General features: G+C 46.8%; 1 protein-coding gene across 7 annotated transcripts in view; it reads left to right on the top strand.

Annotated features, from left to right (window-relative positions):
* The window catches only part of KIF13A (kinesin family member 13A), a 207,169-nt gene that overhangs the window by 175,110 nt on the left and 13,898 nt on the right, over positions 1 to 18,161 (top strand). For 5 of the 7 annotated variants that reach the window (XM_044259487.1, XM_044259513.1, XM_044259478.1 and 2 more), the window contains 11 exons: positions 7 to 153; positions 4,324 to 4,362; positions 6,218 to 6,317; positions 7,486 to 7,612; positions 9,996 to 10,051; positions 11,307 to 11,431; positions 11,696 to 11,872; positions 13,140 to 13,232; positions 13,418 to 13,570; positions 14,541 to 14,618; positions 17,959 to 18,006. In XM_044259487.1, coding sequence (XP_044115422.1) covers positions 7 to 153; positions 4,324 to 4,362; positions 6,218 to 6,317; positions 7,486 to 7,612; positions 9,996 to 10,051; positions 11,307 to 11,431; positions 11,696 to 11,872; positions 13,140 to 13,232; positions 13,418 to 13,570; positions 14,541 to 14,618; positions 17,959 to 18,006 — 1,143 coding nt within the window. The remainder of the gene's footprint in view (positions 1 to 6; positions 154 to 4,323; positions 4,363 to 6,217; positions 6,318 to 7,485; positions 7,613 to 9,995; positions 10,052 to 11,306; positions 11,432 to 11,695; positions 11,873 to 13,139; positions 13,233 to 13,417; positions 13,571 to 14,540; positions 14,619 to 17,958; positions 18,007 to 18,161) is intronic. The other 2 variants (XM_044259521.1, XM_044259496.1) reach the window with 1 other exon arrangement.

The following is an 18,161-nucleotide window of genomic DNA, read 5'->3' as shown; positions in this document are numbered from 1 at the left end:
CTGCAGGGTCATTCCCGGAGGGTGCAGGTCACGGTGAAACCCGTGCAGCATTCCGGGACACTGCCGCTCATGGTCGAAGCCATCCTGTCTGTCTCCATCGGCTGCGTCACTGCCAGGTCCACCAAGCTGCAAAGAGGGCTGGACAGTTACCAGGTGAGACCCGCGGATTGAGGTACTCGGCAGCGAGGCCCGGTTAATGCAGGGTAAAGGCAGCCAGTGGCCGGGGACGCAGACCTTCGGGGAGTGTGACAGCACTCCTTGACTTGACCTTGCGATGGGCAGCCTCCCTTCACATTTCCACCCATGGCCTTTTTTATGAGATTTGAAAGACTGCTAGCTTAGCGTCGATGAATACTAATTTTATGTGTAAACACGCATATGGGTGCCGTGTTACTCATCTGCTTCTGGCAGATTCCATTTTCCAGCAGATAAGGGGGGGGATTTGGCACGTCCGCCTGGCCCCATCGGCTCTCGCGAATACAAAACTGCCCCCGTACGCTGGCAGAGTTAAATGTTCCTGTGAAAGCTTTCTTTTTCATGTTTCATTTAAAAGTTGTCCTCATGATCATTTTTGTCCATTAAGCCCTCTTTTACTAAATCTTCTGTTCTCAGAAGATTGGATGGCGCAGTGGGAGGCGCCTGTGACTCTTGATCTTGGGGTCGTGAGTTTGAGCCCCATATTGGGTGTAGAGATTATTTTTTTAAATAAATAAGTAACTGTTGGTAAACCGTGAAAGGTGAAAACATCAAAGAATTGATGTTCATGTTACCAGTCCCGGCTCTTCATTGCTCCGTGAGAATCAGCTTTAAGATTAGGAACTTGTCCGCAGGGACCTAAAAGAAGGCATGTGCTTCCTGCTGAGCCCCCAGGTCACTGGTATGAATTAGGGTCAGGTATGAATTAGGGACTGGGAGGAATCGGCCCACCGATCTCTGCCTCCCTCCCTGCCACACGAGGGAGGGGGCACTCCCCGTTGTGACGTTTCTCTGTGGAGTCTGGGCAGAGGCCCAGCCCGTCTTGAGAATGATTCATCTTCTGTCTTGGTTTCCTTGCACTCCCTGGCATTCAGGCAAAGACTTCCTGAAAGCCAGGAGGAACACCGGCTTGGCCCACAAGCCCTTAGGAAGGCACAGTTCTGGCAAAGTGCCTTCCCTGTCCCCCCCCAGGCCAGAATTGAACCTGGTTCTCAGAGCCAGGGATAGTAGGAAGGAAGGCATGAGGACAGTCTGCTGGTTTAGGGGCGACTTCTCCGCTAGACTCTTCCTCATGTGTGGAGTAGGCAGTTGGGCTGTGTGGGTTCTCATCCCAGCTCAGTCCCTCCTCGGCCGTCAGCTTTGGGGGTGGCTGCAGGGCCTGGGAGAAAGGTCACCAGCCTAGAGCCAAGGGGACTTGGATTCTTCAGTCTAGCACGGCCCTCCTGGTTACCTCGTTGGGATAATGCAAACCTCTAGTACCCCTCCTCACTTCTCCAGAATGATGAAGTAGACTTAATAATTCCCTGAGATCCCAGGCTATACTAAAATTTTGGGGCTTCATAAATCTCCGATCTTCGAACTTTGAATTTGAGCCCTAAGTCATGACCTATAAAGCAGGGATCCTCAACTGACTACATGTTCCCATTTGAGGAACCTTATGAGGATGGATTATTTGTGCTTTTAAAACTGCTCTACATCCTGAGTTGAAACTGGTTTTTGTCAAAATTTGTGCTTCCCCAGTGCTAAATGCTCTTTAAAGAACACAGTACCAGTCGTGCAGATTGAAACTATGACTGTTTCAGGGCACCCAGGTGGCTCAGTCAGTTGGGCGGCTTACCCTGGATGTCAACTCTGATCTCATGTCAGGGCTGTGATTTCAGGCCCCATGTTGGGCTCCATGTGGAGATCCACAATGGGCATGGAACCTACTTAAAAACAATCAATATAAAAATTGGCTCATTTTTTTATAAAGATTTTTTAAAGATTTATTTATTTTGGAGAGAGAGAGAGCAGAGGGGGAAGAAAAGTAGATAGACGCCCTGCTGAGTGCCGAGCCCGATGTGGGGCTCGATCCCACAACCCTGAGATCATGACCTGAGCTGAAATCAAGAGTCAGATGCTTGACCAACTGAGCCACCCAGGTGCTCCCTAAATTGTGACTATTTTAAAGCTTTTAATTTTCTTTGCATTCATGCTCAAGGTCCCGTCCAGAACTTACTTTGTTGACATAAATACTTGAGAAATATTCTGATGCCATAGCTCACACCAGTCCAGACTATGCTGATTTCACAAGTTACACATCGTGAAAGCTCAGGCTGGTTCTCCTTAGTCTTTGCTTGGAGGATCTCCTTAGTCTAAAAAATAATAATGATAAATTTGAGCTACTTGTACTTTATTCAATAATATGGGGACTAAGTTAAGAAAAATTACTTCAGGGGGCATCTGGCTGGCTCAGTCAGTAGAGCATGGGACCCTGACCTCAGGGTCATGAGTTTGAACCCCACATTGCATATAGAGATTACTTAAAAAATAAAGTCTTAAAGAAAAAAAGAAAAATTACTTCCATATTAGGCATGCATTTAGTAAGTTAGTTATTCAAATGATAACAGTGTGTCCCAAGCTTTTTTTTTTTTTTTTTAAAGATTTTATTTATTTATTTGACAGAGAGAGATTACAAGTAGGCAGAGAGGCAGGCAGAGAGAGAGAGGAGGAAGCAGGCTCCCTGCCGAGCAGAGAGCCCGATGCGGGACTCGATCACAGGACCCAGGACCCTGAGATCATGACCTGAGCCGAAGGCAGCGGCTTAACCCACTGAGCCACCCAGGCGCCCCCCAAGCTTTTTTTTAAAAAGTGGATTTTTGAAGTCTATACAGAGAATACATTTAACTGTATTTTTAGAGCACTTTCTAAAAGCAGTATATATTGAAGTATACTTACATATGAGAGTAAGGTAATTATATTTTTAAGGCGCTTAAAAAAGTTTGTCTTTTTATGACTAGACCACTTCACTGCCTTTTAGAATAGTAACCCTCCAATAACTGTGGAAGAAACGAAAGACAATTATTACATGGGCCAGCGTTCATTTGTATGGAACCTGCCTCCCTAGAGATGGTTATTCCCTACCAGTGGGAATTTTTTTTATTCTTCTGTCTTGGGAAACTTGTCCTAACTCAGTCCTTTTTATTTTCAACATGGTGATTTTGTTTTGCCAAATGTTTTTTGCCAAAATTGTTACTTTATGCAATTGTTGTAAACTCTTGCCATGGGTTTAGGACAGTTCTGATTTTTCTCCGCTGGTTGGTTTGATGCTAACATAACCAGTAGTGGACAACAGTGGATCCAAGATCCAGCATGGCGGGCTGTGCTCTTGAGACAGTTGTCCGCTGAGGAACCCTGTCTGTGACTAGACTCAGGCTCCCAGGGGGCTTTTGCCTGTGAGGATTCCCTCAGTGCATGTGGTGCGGTGCCGGGGGAAAGGACGCTGAGTGGGGCGACTAGCAGCCTGGCTTCCAGTCCTGACCCTGTCACAATTTGTGTGATCATCCTTCAGGGCCCTGGCTGCCTCACGGCTAAACTAAGAGGTTGGGCAGTAGAGTCTAGTTCCGCCATTTTGTCTTTCTGAGTACTTCCCACATCTCAGGTAACCCACCCCAAAATGCGTAACGATAGGGTAAGACCTGGTCCCGTGAGGCTGATTCCGAGTCCCAGAGAAGAGTTTGCGGGTGTTGTTTTTTTTTTAATGGTTTTCTTTATTAAAAACATAACAGGATGGAGCTAGAGGGTATCATGCTTAGCGAAATAAGCCAGTCGGAAAGACAGCTACCATATGATCTCCCTGATATGAGGAAGTGGAGAGGCAACATGGGGGGTTAAGGGGGTAGGAGAAGAATGAATGAAACAAGATGGGATTGGTGGGAGACAAACCATAAGTGACTCTTAATCTCACAAAACAAACTGAGGGTTGCTGGGGGGAGGGGCATTGGGAGAAGGGGGGTGGGGTTATGGACATTGGGGAGAGTATGTGCTATGGTGAGTCCTGTGAAATGTGTAAACCTGGCGATTCACAGACCTGTACCCCTGGGGATAAAAATATATGTTTATTTAAAAAATAAACTAATTAAAATGTGCCCCCCAAAAAACCCATAACAACACCAAACTTAAATTCTTCATTAGAGACAGGTAAATTAATAAATCCACTAAACCTTTCTTGTGGTTCATGTAAATGTTTTATTTTGGTAGTGATACGTGTGCTGTCCATTGTAATGTGTGTGTTACGCATAAAGAATTACCCGTGTGCTGTTCGAGAAACAAAATGCATGTCCTTTGTGTTTATTTTTTTCCTACCAGAGAGATGATGAGGATGGCGGTGATATGGATAGTTACCAGGTATCACTGCTGCTGTCCTTCTGTGGCATGGGGCACAAGCTACTGCTAATGGCCAGCACCCGCAAAGCAGAGGGCAGGGAGGAGGAAGCAGGACCATCGAGCAAGAATGTGCAGTCTTTCCCTCGCTTTGGATTTGCTTTAAACATAATCAGGGATCCAGTACTCTGGCCAGATTTCTCTGTCCGTTCGAACTGTGTGATCAGACTGCCTCGCTGCTGTGCTGTCTCAAATCGGCTTGTAAAGACTTGCGAAGCAAGACCGTTATCACTGTATTCAGTTAACGATGTTTAAAACCGGGGAATTACTGATCCATAATCCTTAAGTCAGACCTTGTCTTTTCTATGCAAAACTACATTTTGTGCCTCATGTCCAAGAGAGTAGGATTATTCCAATACAGGGTTTTAGTTTAAAAGTCTCTTGCTGGATAGGATATTGAAAACATTTCACGCACACAGTTTAGTTGGGGTTAGCCAGCTTCCTTCTCTCATTAGGATGCAGCTTAATTATCCATAACTTGGAGAATTTAAGTCTCAGCCTTTTCTTTTTTTTTTTTAAAGATTTTATTTTTATTTGTCAGAGAGAGAGAGGGAGAGCGAGCACAGGCAGACAGAGTGGCAGGCAGAGACAGAGGGAGAAGCAGGCTCCCTGCCGAGCAAGGAGCCCGATGTGGGACTCGATCCCAGGACGCTGGGATCATGACCTGAGCCGAAGGCAGCTGCTTAACCAACTGAGCCACCCAGGTGTCCCCTCAGCCTTTTCTTTATGGAAATTTAGATTTTTTTTTAAAAGGCACCTGTGAACTTATACCTAGTCAGCACTGGCTGGCCTGCTGTCATGGAATGTGGGGGGATAGGAACAGGCAAGGCAGGAAATCAAGGTGAAGTGTTCTGGGTTCTGTCCCCAGTCTTTGTACCGATTCTCCACAGTTTTCCCGGGTGCCTTCCTGAATGTGTACTGTGGGGACGTTGTAGATAGAGCCTCAGAAGTCCTCTGCCGTCTGCTCTTCATGTCACATCTTAAGGGTTAGCCTGGAATTAGGCACATTAGAGAGCATTTTGAGTAGAATTGATGGGTTTCTTTCCCTCGTAACTCTACTAAGAAAGAAAACAAGCAAATGAAAGCAAACTTCAGGGGACGTCCCAGTCTCCCCTTGGATCTCAGCGATGCCGTTAACTCATGTCTTGCTGCTGTCTGTGCGCTTCCCGCCACGTCGTTCATGGTTGCAGAGAGAGTCCCCAATGGCTGCTTCTTCAAGCATGGCTGACTGCATGCTGGGTGTTTGCATGGGAGATTTTTGGTGACCCTTATGGTCGTGGTCGGGCGGGAAAATCTCTGCAGCCAGTGTGAAAGGTTCTCTGCTCATCTGTTCTTTGCATTTCAGAAGATACATGTTTTGAGGCCATTGAACGATGAACTATGAAAATGCCTGTTTTCTTTTTTCCATTCCATTTGCTGGTCTGTGATTTAGGCTCTGTTCATGGTGTCCTTCTGCTTAGAATCACACGTCCTTCAAGTGAATAGCTCTAATTGAAACACACACACACACACACACACACACCATTTAAGAATCATCCCACAGCTGGAATAGTTTGAGCTTCTCTTGCTTTTAAGTATAATTATCCTTTTGGCAATCCAGGGGCTCTGATTTCTGAGTAATGGGTTCCTTGATCAGCATGCTGTGTTTCTGAGGCCCCTTTGCTTTCTTGCATATTAATCGCACAGCAGTGTTCAATGGCCTTCCCTAATGAAAACTTTCCTGATCCATGTAAACATCTTTGTTTAAAAAAAAAAAGAAAAAGAAAGAAAGAGTCATCTATGTATTCTACAGGAAAATGTTTTCCCTCCCCGGTGTCAGGAAGAAGACTTAAACTGCGTGAGAGAGAGGTGGTCTGACGCACTCATCAAACGACGAGAGTACTTAGATGAGCAAATTAAAAAAGTCAGCAATAAAAAAGGTACGCGAGATTACGCTCTTCCCTGGGAGTGGCTTTTCCCCTTCTAGACCGTGACGGCAGGTTGTTTCCTCCCCTCGGTCGGACAGTACTGCCGCTGTGTTCTGACCTCGTAGCAATTACAGATCGTCGTGACGCCTTTGACACCGTATTGAATTGGAAAGTAAGAAACGTTCATAAGCCTCTACATGAACCATGACGTTAGACCTGCATTCTGTTCTGATGAATGCAGATGCAGTCAGAACCGACGTGTAACAGTGTGAGGCATTCCGGGCTCCGGACTGGGACTGCCGGCCGCTCTAGGGTCCCACGTGGCCGGTCAGCACCCAGCTCCTGTAGGGGGGTACAGGCAGGCCTGCGGCTCCCCTCATGGCCGCGCAGCTGCAGGGGCTTTGCTGGTATGCTAATGCTGCCGGCAGCCGGGGCTCCGGGGGAGACGTGTGTCCTGCAAACCCGTAGTCTCTCACCCCGGCGTGATGACCCGTGCATTGTGGTGGGTCCTGCATCAAAGGACACGTGATAAATGTTCATGCGTTTCAGGGAGAAGCTAGCAGAAGCTGCCCCCTCAGTAAAACATCTCGGTTCAGCATTCTGGGTGCTCAGCCGCCTCGTGGAAACTCGCTCTGACTGCACCCAGATAGCTCCAGGGCGCAGTTATGAATCAGAGGGTTTCAGAATATGTTCCACACGCTCTCTTTCGTCAGGAACGTAAAGGACAATAAAGTTAGTTTTACAGAGTGGTGTGTGGCATGTTTTAATCCTCTGTGTGGTGGCGTCGAGGTTTATAAAGCAGTGTCACGTCCTTTATGGCACTGGATCTTTCCAAGAAGCGAATAGAGTGGACTTGGCTAGTAGAGGCCCTCTTTGATCAGGAAGCCCAGACTGGTCTGTCGAATAACTTCCCAGAGTACAGAATCAGGAAACATAACCCGTGTTCTCATCCCCGTCCTGCTCTTCCCATGTCGCTGCCCGGAGGGCCGCCAGGTGAGAGCCGGAGCTGCTCTGAGCTCGTCAAGGGCTCAGGCTGGAACTTCGAAGCCTCCCATCCTCTTTCAGAACATCATGGATGGTCAGGCCCCTTGGGATGTCACCAAGTGAAAACCCATTCATTATAATCTGGAAGTTGTCTTTCCCCCGGTCTTGGTGCTCATCCCCTCGTTTCGTCCTGCAGAGAAGACGGAGGACGACGTGGAGCGGGAAGCCCGGCTTGTGGAGCAGTGGGTGGGGCTGACCGAGGAGAGAAACGCCGTTCTGGTGCCCGCACCGGGCAGCGGGGTCCCCGGGGCGCCCGCCCACTGGTGAGTGGCCCGACGGAGTCATGGGGGGACTTTGCAGGACTGGCACAGTCCGTGGGGAGTGTCGTGAGCTGCTCAGGGAAAGACCAGCCATGCCCCGTGCTGCCCTCCCCTTTTCCTCCCCGACGGCAGCCAGCTTCCTCTCCCAGGAGGCCGGGGAGCACCTCAGTTTCTCCGCACAAGCAACTTGGACAAGGTTTCCTCATCTCCAGAAATCCTCTTATTTTGCCTTAAAAGAAGGGTGTTTCCAAAGTCATCTTGGAAGGGGGAGAAAACATGCTTTCTTCTTAGAGTATGCTTTCTTTTTCAGTTTGGTCACTAGCGTGGTCAGGTCCCAGCACTAAATTAACTGTGGTCAGTCCACGGATTATCTGGCTATCCCGGTGTTCATCAGTGACGGCACGGCGCCCTAGGCTCGGGAGTCACACAGGTCCCGATTTGGTTTCCAGCTGCAGCTCTTCAAGTGCTGAATGTCATTAACTTCTCTGAGGCTTTTTTTTTTTTTTTTAAGATTTTATTTATTTGAGAGAGAAAGAGAGCACGAGCAGTGGGGAGGAACAGAGGGAGAGGGTCTTGAACCCTGGACCCTGAAATCATGACCTGAGCTGAATGCAGATGCTTAACTCACTGAGCCATCCAGACACCCCCCCTCCCCCGAGTCTTTATTCTTAATCAAAAAAATGGAGCCTTGTTTTTGGTACTGTTGAAAGGATTAGAGCTACTATATTAAAACACCCTTTGTTAGGTGGTAACTGCTGCTGCTGCTGCTGCTGCTTACTCTCATTCTCCCTCTTATCACAATATGTCGTAGGCATTTAGGAGAAATCAGACTGCTTGTAACAGAGGGTGTACGTGCCCAGGTAGTCTCTTTAGGGTACACGTGGAAACATCAGCGATGTTGTGTCCATAATGAATGATAAGGGGAAGTCTAATTGAGTTGATAATACTTTGAAACCAGAAAATGTGAATTTGCAGGCACATAATTTGAAACCTGATGTTTGTCCCTGCAGATTCTCCCGCTGTCCCGAAGTCCTACAGGGCACCCACGCCATCTGCCTGCCAGCTCCCTGGTTGCAGACTGCCCCCTTATTCCCAGTCTTGTTTGCTCGCTGAGGTCCTGTCCAGACAGTGCTTCTCTTTACCCTAGTCACTTTCATTTGCGCCATTTCCAAACTTCAGGTCATCTTGACTGTTTGTAAAATGTGGAGACCTGGGTCCTGTCCCCCGTTATTTTGATTCACAAGAGGAGTTATGAGCCCAGGACTTCTCATTTTCCAGAGCCACCACACACCCCCTCCCCCCAGGTGACTCAAATTTATACAGGCCAGTTTTGTTTTTTGTTTTTTTTTTTAAAGATTTTATTTTATTTATTTATTTGACACAGAGAGAGAGAGAGATCACAAGTAGGCAGAGGCAGGCAGAGAGACACAGGGGGAAGCAGGCTCCCTGCTGAGCAGAGAGCCCGATGCGGGACTCGATCCCAGGACCCTGAGATCATGACCCGAGCCAAAGGCAGCGGCTTAACCCACTGAGCCACCCAGGCCAGTTTTTGATAAAACACTGCTTTGGTCTTTTTTGTAGACAACCCTTCCTCCTTTAATATGCCTTTCATTCTCTCTTGCTTTAAGCTTTCTCAGTGTTGTCTTTTTTTTTTTTTTTTTTTTTAAGATTTTATGTATTTATTTGACAGAGAAATCACAAGTAGATGGACAGGCAGGCAGAGAGAGAGAGGGAAGCAGGCTCCCTGCTGAGCAAGAGCCCGATGCGGGACTCGATCCCAGGACCCTGAGATCATGACCTGAGCCGAAGGCAGCGGCTTAACCCACTGAGCCACCCAGGTGCCCCTCAGTGTTGTCTTTTTTGTTTACTTCCTCTGTTCTGATCTTGTGCCCTGTCTCCACTCTTAAATAGCGTCCCTTCCCTTTTTCCCATCACTAGGACTATTTCTAAAAAGCTGTCAAATAATCTTTGTTTCAGTTAATTCCATTTGATTTATATACCTGGTAGTTCTTTATGGAAGTCACATAATTCTCATAAGGGACATCAAGAGATGTGCAAATAGGGGTGCCTGGGTGGCTCAGTCCATTAAGCCTCTGCCTTTGGCTCAGGTCATGATCTCAGGGTCCTGGGATCGAGCCCCGCATCGGGCTCTCTGCTCAGTGGGTGTCTGCTTCTCCCTCTCCGACTGTTCTTTACCCTGCTCATGCTCTCTGTCTCTCCCTCCCTCAAATAAAATCTTAAAGAAGGAAATGTGCAAATATTTCATGAATAGACTCTCTATCCCCCCAGTGGTTCTCTCCCACTCCCACACCTCTGCAGTGTTCAGTTATCGAAGAAGATGTACAACATGTATTTTGTTATGATTAAATTTTCTTCTTAAATTTAGGGTCCCACCACCTGGAATGGAAACTCATATACCGGTTCTCTTCCTTGATTTGAATGGTAAGCAGACCCCAGTGTCCAAGGGCCCTCGCATGTCACTTAGGTTTGGAATCTCTTCAGACCCACCTGATTTTGATTCCTGAAATGACTTCTCTCATCACTCACACGCTGTATCTAGGTGACGTTTTTAGTCCAACCAAATGTATAAACCTTGACGTGGAACATCACTAGAAGAGAGAAGTGGATATTTAGTCTTAAAAAGAGAGTTCTGAGAGATTAAGAACTACACACACAAAAAAGTTAAATCAGTTCCAGTTAGGAGACGCCAATGGACACAGGAATTACCTGAGAAAGTAATTCCCCCTTGGAGATTCCGAATCTTTAGGCTTTGCAGGGCCCTGGGAATCTGCATTTCTGATTAGTGCTGTTTGCTCCCCATCCCCAGTAGCGCCAATGCCAGAACATGGCTCCACTGTAAACCCTTCATTGTTCTTTGTGGTAGCGATTGGATTGAACCTACCAGGAATGATGGTCTTCCATGTATTTCAGCAGGAAAATCCATTTTCAGAATGAAATCTTAAATGGAACCTACAGAGGCCGAGTTGCCAAGTTGGGGGATGGGCAGGCTCAGGCAGGCTCTTTGCACAGCCCCCGGAACCTCCGAACACAGCCTGGAAACCCGTCTTTTGGAGGGAAGACCCGGGGAGGGTGACTTTGGCTCTTCCTGGAAAGAAGAGCTCGGAAGTAGGACATGCGCCTCCTGAGGTGTTGGGCTCCCGGTTATTGGAGGGACACACGCGACGGCTGGATGAGCACGCAGGGAAATTTGTGAATCCCAGTGGCGTAGGGCTTTGGAAGAAGATAAACTCCGTGTTTCTCCCAAGTGCTTGGAACTTGGATTCCAGATTGATCATTGAGCTGTTCAGATGTCTGGTCATGTGTAAGTTGTGTAGGTGGGACATAAGCATGACACTAGGTTACACAAGGAATTGACCTCAGAGTCTAACCGCCGAGCCTCAGCTGTGTTTTTGTCATGAAAATCTCTGCTCCTAGGACTGCATATGGAGTACATTGGTCCATTTTATTGAGACTTACAGGGTGCCTTCTTGGCTCTCACGGTAGTTTCTGGAAAGGATAAAACCTGCAGTGAGGACTAGCATCTCTGTTCCAACTGTGGGATAAGGAAGAAAAGAAAAAAATGAAAGTGCGTTACGTGTAAACATCATCTGTGGAAAGCATATTTGTAAGAATTCAGTGCTTGGTTAAAAAATGACGTTTCCTTCCACTTCTGTTTCTGTGCCCTGGACTTGGCCAGCCGATGACCTCAGTGCCAACGAGCAGCTCGTGGGCCCCCACGCATCTGGCGTGAACTCCATCCTGCCCAAGGAGCACGGCAGCCAGTTTTTCTACCTGCCCATCATCAAGCACAGTGATGAGGAGGTAATTGACCCCCCCCCCAATTCCGTTCCTGGGCGTCAGGTGAGTGCACCTGCCTCCGGGCCTGTCTTCCTGTCAGATGTCTGGTCTGCTTTGGGGGAGAGGATTGGGGACTTGAAAATGTTGGGTGTGTGTTTTCGCTCAGAAAAAGGAATGAGAAACACATTATTCAGTGGGGCCGCGTCTCTTCTTGCTCTCGTTTGGGATGTCAAACCGCAGCCCCTGAGCTGGGTATTTCCCTGTCCCCCACTCTTCTCCTGTCCTTAGGTTTCAGCCACCGCCTCCTGGGACTCCTCCGTGCATGATTCCGTCCACCTGAATAGGGTCACACCGCAAAACGAAAGGATTTACCTAATAGTGAAGACCACGGTCCAGCTCAGCCACCCGGCCGCTATGGAGTTAGTATTACGAAAACGGATTGCGGCCAATATTTACAACAAACAGGTAGTAACGGGGCCTGATTCTGCTGTTGCCTACCTGAGCTGGAAGTTTCTTCCTTCCCCCATCATGAAGTCGTGTTCTGTGGTGCTGAGACAGTGGGCGTGTGAGCTGCCACCACACTAGCCAAGTTACAGTCCGATTCCTGTTGACCCCCGACGAGGGGGCATGAGGCCAGCACAGGGAGATGTCACCCACGAGAGACGTCCCTCCTTGGCCAACTTTGACCCCCGTAATCCTAAGAGGCAGTGGAGCTCTGACATGGCACTGTTTGAAAAAGGCTAAGTGCGGGACGCCTGGGTGGCGCAGTTGGTTAAGCAGCTGCCTTCGGCTCCGGTCATGATCCCAGCGTCCTGGGATCGAGTCCCACATCAGGCTCCTTGCTCCGCAGGGAGCCTGCTTCTCCCTCTGCCTCTGCCTGCCATTCTGCCTGCCTATGCTCGCTCTCTCTCCCTCTCTCTCTCTGACAAATAAATAAAATCTTTAAAAAAAAAAAAAAGAAAGAAAGAAAGAAAGAAAAAGAAAAAGGCTAAGTGCCAAGTCCGAGCAGGTTCATGACAAAACAGGACGAGGGGCAGTTCCAAATAAATCGTTGCTGCTTCCCCAGATCTCATCCTGCAGGTGCTGCCAGCAAAATGGACCCTCCAGTTTCCTCTCGTGTGAGGATAGATTGATTAAACCCTGTCAGATCACAGGGTGCCTGGGTGGCACAGTCAGCTGACGTCCAGCTCTGCTTGAAATTATCTCTCCTCCTGTCCCTCCTGCTTATGTGCCCGAACGCTCTCTCGCTCTCTCTGTCCTTCTCCCTAAAATAAATAAATAGGGGCGCCTGGGTGGCTCAGTGAGTTAAACGTCTGCCTTTCGCTCGGGTCATGATCCCAGGGTCCTGGGATCTAGTCCCACGTTGGGCTCTCTGCTCATCGGGGAGCCTGCTTCTGCCTCTCCCTCTGCCCCTTCCCCCTGCTTGCGCTCGCTTGCACTCTCATAAATAAATACATAAATAAGTTCTTTTAAAAAATAATAAAAATAAATCTTTATTAAAAAATGGACCCCAAATCCCCGAATGGACTACAGATTCTGTCATCTAATCCCCATATGAGAGATGGACACTGCTGTCCTCCGGGATCAGAGACCAGGATTTTTCAGTTCTGTTTTTCTGAATATCGTATGTGTATCAAAAACATAGTACTTAATTATGCTTCTACAACTTGTAAGATGGTAAATGATTTAAATGTATTTCACATCGCTTGATTCAGCTTTCCTTTCTTACTAGAGCTTCACGCAGAGTCTGAAGAGGAGAATATCATTGAAGAATATATTTTATTCCTGTGGTGTAACCTATGAAATAGTATCCAATATACCAAAGGTAAATATATATATATATATATATTACTTTTTTAAAATACTGAAATAGATGTACTGGAGAATGTGTTAATTCTTAGAACTTCTAAATCATTTTCTCACTACAATTTGGATAAAAATACGATTCACGTGAAAGTATCATAATTTAAAAAAAAAAAAGCTATTGTCACTGTTTTCTTGTCCTTTCAGGCAACCGAGGAGATTGAGGACCGGGAGACACTGGCTCTCATGGCGGCAAGGAGTGAGGACGAAGGCACGTCAGACGGGGAGACCTACATAGAGAAGTACACGCGGGGCGTGCTGCAGGTGGAGAACATTCTGAGCCTTGAACGCCTCCGGCAGGCAAGTTACCGCAGCATCTGGACCAGAGGGCGAGAGCACCAGCCTCCCCCCGGGTGGACAAAGATGAATTTATTTACCAAACACCTTCCCTCTGCATCTGTCAGAGAAGGAGAGTAGCAATCTCCTCGGAGTAGTTACTGTGTCAAAATAGCAAAATGGAAATAACATCTGCATTTTGTTCAGCATCTTCTGCTTAAGACCTGCGCCCAAGTAATTTAGATATATTCTTTCCTTTAATCTTCAAAATGCCCCTTCGAGGGAGATAGACACTGTTAAAATCCCCTTTTGGAAGTGAGAAAATCGAGGCGAGCAGAAGTTAGCTAGCCTGCCCGAGGCGACACCGCTAAGGAGTTGGTACAAAGTCGGTGGCAAACCAGGAAGGCTTGAATCCAGTGTCCATATGCTTAGCCACATGCTCTTACTGTCCCCCTAATTTTGGGGGGTCCGGGTTAACTTCTGCAACAATAGCCGGACAGTCAGCTGAAGCTAACTCACTGGGCAGTGCGAGACTGAGACGGGAATTGTCATGTGTAGAAGCAGCAGATGAAGTTCATAGAAAGTGCGTCAAGAGCAACGAGAGGGCTGAGATCGGCATTGGTTCGAAAGACCTGCCCTTAGCGGAAGTCCCGCCGGAATTGCGGCGCAAGTAAAACACATCATAAAAGTTGGTGGTCATTTTGCAAATGAGATCTCTCGTTAGGGCTATTTCTTCTCCGCTTTCTCTGTCTACCTCTGTAAATAAAATCTACCACATAAATGTTCTTAGTTCAGCAGTTTTCCTGGGTTTAGGTATGGAAAGCGTTTTTGGTAGATTAAGGAAAAAGAAATTAGTGGTACCGTAAGAGTCCAGCTTCTCTAGCTACGGGAGGGAGCGTGGGCTTGAAATGATGGGTCTTTCTGTATTTTCTAAACTGTCCACAATAAACATAATACTGTCTGTCATCAGAGGGTGTTATTTTGACCTTTGCAGGCGGTCACGGTCAAGGAAGCGCTGTCCACCAAGGCTCGGCACCTGCGGAGGAGCCTCAGCACCCCGAACGTTCATAACGTGAGCACCCTGCTGAGGCTCTTGCTTCCCGGGACGTGTCTCAGGGCTTGGGGTGTGCATGGGAGGGGACCTGGGCTCACGGTTCCTGGTGTGGGCGTCCACGCAAGCCTCTCCGCTCTCCCCAGGAAACACACCCAGCACTGCAGTGACTGTCCCACGCCTGAGCCTTTAGTGGGGTCTTCCGGATTTCTCTTCAGGAGGTCACATCCCTGAGATGTAAACTGAACGTAGCTGATTTAAGGGTGGAAGAGGCAGCGACAGGTCCTGACTGCATGCTGCTCTGTCCTTGCTGCCCTGGTGGATTTTCCTGTGTCCCCTAGCAGTGTGATAGGGCGCAGGCACCCCCACGTCCACGCTCTCCACGTCCCTGGTCTCTCCGTTGGCCATTTGGCAGTCATTCTCAGCCAGTTCATCTCGAAATTCCCGTCGACAGGAACTGCTTCTCAAGGAGGGAACACAGTCATGGGAAGAAAGGACAGACTAGTGCACGGACAATTTCAAAGCAGGCTCCTCTCTAGAAGCAGCAGAGTAAGGATCCCACCCAGGAAGGGCGCAGATCCTTACCTTGCTGCTCTCCAGAATTGCCGGGCAGTGATTACAAACATGGTGACCATTTATAAGCGCTGCCTTCCAGCAGGCCACAAAGTCACTCCCAGCACATCCTGTAGTCATAAGTACAGGTTCCTTCTGACCACAGTGCGATTACTTAGAAACCGATCATTAGAGACTCATGTGGTGTGAATTGAAAAATGAAAACTGGTATATACATCAGTGCTTGTGGGATGCAATTGAAATGATATGAGAGGAAAACTAGGCTCTGTTCCCTATTACTCTGTTTCTATAGATGAATACTGACCGAGAAAAGGAAAGAACAAGAGCCACTCTTAGGGATGTATGTATCTCATAGTAAAGAGTAAAAAACCCCAAGGGAAACATTTGGGCTAACAGTGAAAGACAGACCACCTAATGGAGGCTTCTGTCCTCACTCCCAGTCCTCTGTGGACCTACATCTGATCAAGACTTTGAATCTGACTGCTCATGTTTACGGGGGACAGAAGAGAACGCTGAGTGACACAAAAGGAACTCTGTTAGCAAGGGAAGCTCTAGAGGAGCAAATGACCTAGAAAGAGGAAAACGTGTGCACTGTTGTCAGCCTGACTCAGAATTAACTGACAGTGTGTCCGAGACATTTGGACACGGGGGCTGGGCTGTCAGATACTGTTTAGGAATCATTTGACTTTTTACACCGTGATAGTGATATTCTGGTTTTGTTTTTGTTTTAAGGTTTTATTTTATTTTTTTTTAAGATTTTATTTATTTACTTGACCGACAGATCACAAGTAGGCAGAGAGGCAGGCAGAGAGAGAGGAGGAAGCAGGCTTCCCACTGAGCAGAGAGCCCGATGCAGGGCTCGATCCCAGGACACTGGGATCATGACCTGAGCCGAAGGCAGAGGCTTTAACCCACTGAGCCACCCAGGTGCCCCAGGTTTTATTTTTTTAAGTAATCTCTGCATCCAGCGTGGGGCTTGAACTCATGACTCAAGAGTTGGATGTTCTTCTCATTAAGCCGTCCAGGGACCCCTGTGGTTAGGGTTTTTTTTTAAGGGAGGAGGGTTTCTGTATTTTTTAGCGATTCACAGAGAAGTATTTATAGATAAAAGATTTTTAAGTCAAAAAAATCAGAATAAAAGATTTTTAAAGATAATAAATATTAGAGCAGAATTGTAATAAATTCAAAGAAGATGCATGAAGATTAGAACAGAGGTGTATGAATAGAAAACCAACAGTAGAATCAACAAAGCTGAAAAGTGGGCTTTTTGAAAAAACTGGTCAAATGGACTGACTTCTAGTTAAGATGAATTGGAGAAGGAAGGAAAAAATTGGAATATTGATTCTAATATTATTGACAGTAAAAAGGGATGTATCACTACAGAGAGGACAAATATTTAGACAGCCTAAGAACAAGCTATGAGTAATGTTATAGCAGTAAGTGTAAAAGCTTCAACAAAATGGAATTCTTTTTTAAAAGATTTTATTTATTTATTTGACAGAGATCACAAGTAGGCAGAAGGGGGGTGATGGGAAACAGGCTCCCCGCTGAGCAGAGAGTCTGGTGCGGGGCCTAATCCCAGGACCCTGAGATCGTGACCTGAGCCAAAGGCAGAGGCTTAACCCACTGAGCCACCCAGGTGCCCCCCAAATGGAATTTTCTTACAAAAACGAAATCATAGAAGAAATAGAAAATCTGAATGCAGCTATTGCCATAAATAAAGCCTAAACTCATGGAGAGAGAGAGACTGTGTTCCTTCATGGGAACACATGGTATCAAAAAAATTGGCACATCTCCCTAAACTGATCTGTCTAAATTCCCAACCTAATTTCTTATAGGATTTCATAAGCTACCCCCAGAATTGCTATGGAAGAGCAGAGTTGAAGGTGCGTAAGCTTTATCTACAGCCCAGAGAGTCCAGGCCTCCACGTTACCCCCTGAGCTCCTTGTAGAAACGCTGGAGGAAATGCTTGGCTGACTGTCTCAGTCAGTAGAGCATGTGGTCCTCAGGCTTGGGGTAGTGACTTTGAGCCCCACGTTGGACAGAGAGATTACCTAAACTAATAAATAAATAAGTTAGAGTAAAAAAGAAACATAGGATGTGTTTAGAACTAAGTAATGTTGAAATTGTATGCCTGTCAATCGTAGGATACAGCGAGAGTGGTACTTAGGGACAGTAACAATAACTTATTTCATCAGTTTGTAACAGAGAAAAATTAGAAGCAACTTAGATATCTAAAATAGAACAAATAAATTCTAAAACAAAAAAGACCACGTATGGGGGCGCCTGAGTGGCTCAGAGGGTTGGGCCTCTGCCTTTAGCTCAGGTCATGATCTCAGGGTCCTGGGATTGAGCCCTGCGTCGGGCTCTCTGCTCAGCAGGGAGCCTGCTCCCTGCCCTCTCTCTGCCTACATGTGATCTCTCTGTCAAATAAATAAATAAAATATTAAAAAAAAAGACCACATATGGTGAGATATCACTTAATGATAAAAATATGCAAAATATATTATTACATGTGCATACCTGTTGTATATATTTCTGTATAATTTGTGCATCTACTTTTACATACGAATCCATTTTTGTGAATGTGAGGACGCTACAAAGACTGTGTGGGAATGATCAACCCCAAATTTAGTGCAGTTGTTACTCCTGAGGATTGCAGAAAGAATCGGGGGTTGAGACTATCATACAGGCTTCAACTGTAAATGTGACAATACGTTTCTGTGTTTCTGTGTAATTTATGTTAAATACATAAACTACATTGATAAAACCATGGCTCTCTTACAGGTCTCCTCCAGTCGACCAGACCTTTCTGGCTTTGATGAAGACGATAAGGTGTGCACCTATGGTGTGGGCATGACTAGAAGAGTCGAAGTCTGAAAAGTTAGCTCCTGGTGTTTTGGAAACCTCAGGACTTCATGTCTTAATCTTATGCAGATCATTGTCTCCACGTGTCCATTTCCAGGTTCAAATACGTGATGATGGGAAAT

Source organism: Neovison vison, chromosome 1, assembly GCF_020171115.1.
Source record: "Neovison vison isolate M4711 chromosome 1, ASM_NN_V1, whole genome shotgun sequence".
Classification (NCBI taxonomy): domain Eukaryota; kingdom Metazoa; phylum Chordata; class Mammalia; order Carnivora; family Mustelidae; genus Neogale; species Neogale vison.
Note: the sequence above shows the minus strand (reverse complement) of the source record. Positions and strands in the feature narration are given on the sequence as shown.